This window comes from Hippocampus zosterae, chromosome 11, assembly GCF_025434085.1.
Source record: "Hippocampus zosterae strain Florida chromosome 11, ASM2543408v3, whole genome shotgun sequence".
NCBI classification, from domain to species: Eukaryota; Metazoa; Chordata; class Actinopteri; order Syngnathiformes; family Syngnathidae; genus Hippocampus; species Hippocampus zosterae.
In genome coordinates this window covers 1,036,102-1,042,614 of record NC_067461.1, presented here as the reverse complement: position 1 = coordinate 1,042,614, position 6,513 = coordinate 1,036,102, and the positions used below count along the sequence as shown (strand labels likewise).

Here is a 6,513-nt window from a genome sequence, read left to right as displayed (position 1 = left end):
GGCCCTCCAGGGAGAGCGCTCTCCGCCGGGCAGCGGCCGTTAATAAGCCGCTAATGAGGGAAGGGACCTCTGGTCTCTGCGAACACCAAGACAGATGGACGCAGGCCACGCGTTTGTTTGCCGCTTCCCGAGGAGGTGAGCGAGAAGCGGGGGGGCGAGCGTTGGCTGCAAAGCTTGCTCGAAAAGCTCCGGAGGGATACGGCACCTCGCCGCGCTCGCCACGTCCCCGAAGGGCCGCTTGAAAATACCCGAGCGGTGGGCGGCTGGCCATCGTACGATGGCGTTGTAGTCCTTTGGCTCTTTCTTTCTGGCCCGGTTATTGGGGATGCACTTGAGCGGGGGGTTCTGCACATGCGCTCGCTGCCAATACGGCAAGAATAAAGTTTTGCCCACTTTGGCCTGCCGGGTGACGTTTCAGACGCTCGTCTCGTCCCGACGTCGCGGGGAACCGTTGCGGCTCGTGCGGTAAGGCGAGCTCGGATGCCGCTTCCCGACGAGTAGCTTTGGATGTCATCGATCCTACTTTGCAGAAGAAGGACCCCCCACACACACATACACACTCCCACCCCCGCACTTTCTCTCCTCGGGCGGGCCGGCCCAGATGCGCTCCAGAGGGGACGAGGGCCGGCGTGAAAAGGCGCCAACGGGATGAGGAAGCGTGCGCTTTTGTCCACGTCTGACGGGCGGGTGGCACCGGAGCGCAGCCCGGCGGGAGGCCCCCCGCACGCAGGTATTGTTGAGAGGGATGGGCTCCTCCTCCCCGACCCTTAATAGGCCTCCAACGGGATGAGCCCCCCGCCGGCCCCCCGACACTCGGGGAAGAGGGCTTGGGGCTTTGACGGACAGACCGGGGGACATTCGGGGATGAGCGACGGGTGTCGCCGGGGTGTGCCAAAGTCACGCTTCTGTCCTGCTGAGCTGAGGAGGGAAAGTCTTCATGCCGGCGGGGCGGGGCGGGGCGGGGCTGCGTTTCCTTTGGCCTTTCATTTCCAAACTCGAGACTTGGTAAAAAAAAATTGGGAATTCGGCCCCTTAGCGCCCGCCGCAATAAAGATCATTCGAGTGTGGTCCAAACTTTGTCCTTTTCTGTTTGTTTAATTCGAGAACAGAGAGGAGAAATCGGCTGGGGTTTTTTTTTTTTTGAGGGGTGGGGTCTGATTTTCTTTTTGGGAGGCCTGGAATGTTCCCATGTGTGCGAGAAAAAAAAGGTGACAGGTTGGGCCCTAATTACGATTCTGAATGAAAGCGTTTTTTCTTTTTTCTTTCTTTCGTAAAAGCAAGTCAGACAAAGCCAGTACAGAAAAGGACATTTCCTGGGCTCCTCGTACAGCGCCAAACCAGATTCCTTGCTGTGCGAAAAGTTGCTTGCTACTTTTAGCGTCAATTGCATTTTTTTGTCACTTTTATTGTCTCGCTGATTGATGGCAGTTGATGCGCAAACACCTCGCGAGTATTTAAATGTTGCAGATGGGGTCTTTAAGGAGCATCCTGGTGTTTAATGGCACGCCGCGTATTCTGGGAATAAAAAAAGTCCTTGCATCTTATTTGCCGAGCTCATCACTTGTCGACATTTTAATTCATCTTTTGACGAGTTTCGATCCCAAAAGCTTGTAAAGGAAGGCCACGCGAGCGGCGTCACGTGACCCTTTATGGTATGGCTGATGATGATGATGATGATGAAGCGGCGGCGACGACCCCTCCCTGAAGGGAACGCGTGGTCACCGGCCCCTCGCTCGGGGCGCAACAAACTTGCAAGTGAGCGCTCGTCGCAATACGTTCTTTTGGCCCGGCAGTAAACTGCGCGCGATGGGGGGGTGGGGGCAGGCACACTGGGCCTCTGCGCACACTACCCCGGTTGAGCCCGTCGTCCGGGTCAAAAAGTTGCGCCCGCGATGGGCCGACGGATGGGGGCGTTTCTTGAAGAGAGCCGCGCGCCCGTTTTCCCCGGTTCTAAGCCGCCGGGTCATAGAAATCCAGCCCACAGAGTTTTCCCTGGCGACTCGCCGCTTTGGTTATGGCGGGCTTTTCATCGGGGACCGCAAGCTTATGCGGTGCGGGTTGACCTCGCTAGGTTTTCTCGCGGCGCTTGGTGACCACGTTGGCCTTTTTCTTTGGAGTTGAAAATGGCTTACCTTAACCAGGATCCCGCGTCGCAGTGTAGCCAAAGGTACGATCCGTGCGCTGCAGGAAATCCTCGGTGAGGGATCCGACTTGCCTTCTTCTTCCGCACCTTTGTCTTTTCCTGCTTAGTCTTCATCTTCTACATCGTCGTCTTCTAAATGGAAGACAAAGAAGAACTTTGGGCAGAAGTGCAAAGATTTACAGCGCCGCTTTTTGCCTTCATTTTGAATGCCATTTAGCAAGTGCTTACCAGGGTGGAAACCATGGGCGTGGGATTGCAATAAAAGCTGAAGAATGGATGGCGGGCTGCGAATGTGATCGTTTCATTCAATGTTGTTGTTGTTGTTGTTAGCTAAATCTTGCTCGTCAACAGCTTCTCGACACTTGTGAATGCCGTCTTGTCGCGTTTTTGTCCGATTTTGACGGTTTCTCGAATTGCAGCGTGAGCGTGGCTGGCCAAGGGGGTGTCGGAATGAAGGCCCCCTTCTTTTCTCGCGTTCTTGCGATATCCTTCCTCGCCGGTTTGGCGTTCCACCGGAATGCCGGCGCCATTTTCATCCGGGCACATCCGGGCTTCTAACGTGCTCGCGCTCGTGCGCGCGCTTTGGCCTCGCCGCCGCCGTGGCTCAATGAACAGGGGCGGCCTCGGAGGCCGTTGGCCTCGTCACAGGGACGAGTGAAGAAGCCCTCCCCCGCCCCCCTCCTCCACCTGGCCGTTGACGAGTCCGCTTGCTTTGACGCGTCGGGCCAGCGAGTCATCGGGAAGCAGCTTCCGTCGTCTCGGCGTCGCGCTCCTCGGAGGCCGTCGCGGCGACGCGCCCGTTTACAGGCCATCTGCCAGCTCGCACGCGCGCGCGCACGCGGGCGACTAATTCCGAAAGACAAAAAAAAATAAAAAAGAACTCTTTCACTCCTTCTCAAATCGCAGAAGGCCTCCTCTTCCCTTTTCTGCCTCCCTCTATTATTTCCCCTAATCTTCATTTGCATGAGCCCCCCCCCCCCCCATCCCCAAACCTAAATGTGTCTAATCCTCTGCATTTTAGCATCGTGTAATCCCACCACCTCTCTGTGATGTCATTCTCGCCTTCTGGGTCCCGCGCGAACAATTATCTTGTAATCTGCACAAACATACATTCTGTCGTTGCAGAGATGAGACATGGGGAGGGGGGCACCCAAGGGACCGGGTGAAAAAAAAAACGCTCAGCGGTCCCCCTGTGGATTAAAAATCCAACTGGGCTGCTTTCGCGGTAACTCTTTTGCCCTCGTTTTGCATTTCTGCTTGAGAAAAATCTTCAAATCAAGAAAATGTTGTGCAATTTGGATGATGGAACATGCTCGGGATTATTTCTTCTCGTACAAAGGAAATGACTTTGTTTGCATTTTTTTTTCCTGTCCCTTTTCTTTGCATTTTGATTGACTAGAAATTTACATTTTTTAATTGGGGGTGGCAAAAAAAAGAATGTAACATGATGTTTTGCATCCAAAAATGGCGAACATATTTGGGCCTACTTAAAGCCGAATGCGGTCGTTTGCCCGTGTCAAGTTCATCGGAATCCGAAGCCGATTTATTGGCCAAGGATGCAAAAAACACGCAAGGCATCGTCTTGTCCGTTCGAATTCGTTCAGGAGAACACAGACAAGATGGCAACAAGCAACATGCGGGAGGCAGAACGAGAAGCCTGCTTTTGACTTGATCATTGTCGGGGATGAAATGGGTTGCGCTTGGCGATTGTTTCCAACTCATCGAAAGATTGAATGCAAATACACCAACGAGATTATTCTATGCAGCCAATTCGATTTTGTATGAACATTTCATAAATAAGCTCTATTAATGCATGAGTGCTTTTGATTTTTTGTTCTTGATTCATTCCCATGAGATATATGAAATGAGAAAGTTTTAATCAGCTTAGTTTGCAGGCTTTTCTCGTGAATTAATTTTGAAAAGGACACGTTCTTATTTTTTTCGTGTATCTGAGCAAAATCTATTTCTCCCGTTCAGGTTTTTCCAACTCAAGGCTCAAATTGCAACGAAAAAACAACAACAACAACAATTGGTCTCTCGAGGGTGAACACGCGTTGACGCGCTTTCCCTCCACGGCGGGCCCAGATCCTTCAAGGGCAGCTGACGTGAAAATCCAGGCTCTGAATTGAGGTGGACGTCAAGGTCAAAAAATGGTGGGCGCGGTATAGCTTCGCGATTGCGGTGGAAAAAAACAAAACAAAAAACAAAAAGAGGGCGTGTTGAATTGATTTCATCACGTGGTAGCGCGAAATGAAATCCCGTGAGATGCATTTCGTGGAGAAAAAAAGAAGATGGAAATCCAGCAGGTGTTATTTGCTCAATTGAACACGGATGCCTTGTTGTCCCCCGGCCCAAAAAGACTCGGACACTCATCCATCCTTTTTGGTTTTATTGAAAGGTCAACCAGGTCCTCTGGGTGATTCATAATAAATATTTCATCGACAACGTAAAAAAATAAAGACGCGCAGTCTCTGGGCGTAGGAACGTCAGCACTGGAGCGACATGCACTGAAGTCACGAGAAAAGCATCCGAATGCCACTCGCGAAGAGGTGGGTTCCAAAACTATCAAGCCGGTGTTTGCTACATTTTTTTTGGGGGGGGGGGGGGACACGCAAAACAAAAAACAACCAAACGAAAAAAGGCAATTTAAAAAATGGAAATGACTTTTTTTTAAAGTCCTTGGTACAAGGCACAAAGAGCGATCTTCATTTTCACAAAATAAAGAGAAGCAAAAAATGTTCATGCACAGCGACATTTGTTGTTTTGTTTTACCTTGGAGTTTCAACGCATCGGTCTTAAGTCACAGCACGAGTCCTTGGTACAAGGAGGGAAATAACAGACACATTTTCTTCGATGGCCCCAACAAGAAAACAGACAGCAACATGCAGCGATCCCGGCAAGTCCTCGGGAATGATCATTTCATGGCGTCCTTGGCCTCGCCCGTCAGTCTCGTCAGGCCGGAGGAGGTGATGGGGATGTGGGGCGGCGGCGGCGGCGGCGGTGGCGGAGGAGGAGTGGCGGCGGCGGCGGGGGCGGCTGCGGGACCGGGGGGCGGCACCTGGCAGATGGCGCAGGGACAGGGCAAGCCGGCCCAGTGCTGGAAGCCCGAGCCCAGCTGCAGGGCGGGGGCCGGCGGCGAGCCCTTGAGCAAGGCGTGCGGGCCCCGGATGGAGGCGAGCGCCGGGAGGGCGGACGACGTGGTGGAGGTGGCCGACGACGAGAGGAGCGGGTGCACCTGGTGCGCCGCCGCCGCCGCGGCCGCCGCCGCCGCCGCCGCCGCCGCGGCCCCCGGGTGCGTCGCGGGGCCGCCGCAGTGGAAGGCCGAGTGCTGGCCGCCGTAGATCTCCCCCACCAGCCGCTTCATCTCGTCCAGCGAGCTGTTGAGCATGAGGATGTAGTTCCGGGCCAGCAGCAGCGTGGCGATCTTGGACAGCTTGCGCACGGAGGGCCCGTGCGCGTAGGGCATGACTTCGCGCAGGCCGTCCATGGCCAGGTTGAGGTCGTGCATGCGTTTGCGCTCGCGGCCGTTGATCTTGAGCCGCAGCTGGTACATCTCCTCCTCGGTCACCTGCTTCTTCAGCTTGAACTTGTTGTTGCCGCCGCCGCCGCCGCCGCCGCCGCCGCTGCTGCTCTCCACCGACGACGAGGACGAGGCCGATTTGGACTCGGACATCTTGCCGGCCTGCGTGGACGAGGAGACCGGGTGCTGCTGCTGGTGCAGGTGGTTGAAGTGCGGGTGCAGGTGGTGGAAGTGGTGGCTGGGGAGGTGCTCTCGGAGGAACATGGCATCCATGTCCGGGGATGAGGCTCTGCTGCTCGGGCTGGAGTCGGAATTCATTTTATGGCTCGGCCTCCGAGGCTTCCTCCCGCCCTCCCTCTCTCTCTCTTTCTCTCTCCCTCTCTCTCTCTCTCTCGATGCCCACCTGCGCAGCGGCTCCGTTTCTGGTCTTCCCGCCTCTTGTGCTGCCCCTGTGAGGTGTCGCCGGCTTTTTATACGGCCGGCCGCCCAAAAGCCGCTTTGCTATTCAGAACGCCTTGTTAGGACGCTGGTGCACGGCTCTCTCTCTCTCTCCTTCCTTTGAAGAGCAGGAGGAGGAGGAGGAGGCGGCTTGCTTTGACCGCCCCGCTGACCATCCATTCAGCGCCATTGTCAGGACACTGGCGGGGGGCTGCCCGAGCTCCTCTTCTCACTCTCTCCTCCACTTTCACTTTCGCTCAAGTCTGTTATTTATTTATATATTTCCCCAAAAGAAAAACATCTCAATTCATGGAAATGGAAAGTCAAGTCACAAAAAGTAGAATAAAGTCGCGAGGGAAAAGGAGCGCTGAAGTATATGAAAAGCGCCCCGTGACCTTATGAGCACAGGTTG

The 6,513-nt window shown here is 54.5% G+C and overlaps 1 protein-coding gene across 1 annotated transcript; it reads right to left on the bottom strand.

Annotated features, from left to right (window-relative positions):
* Positions 1-4,814: 4,814 nt before the first annotated feature.
* Positions 4,815-5,997, bottom strand: olig3 (oligodendrocyte transcription factor 3). Its single transcript, XM_052080666.1, has one exon. The coding sequence runs from the start codon at positions 5,979-5,981 to the stop codon at positions 5,058-5,060; it is 924 nt and encodes a 307-aa protein (XP_051936626.1). The 5' UTR covers positions 5,982-5,997; the 3' UTR covers positions 4,815-5,057.
* Positions 5,998-6,513: the final 516 nt, after the last annotated feature.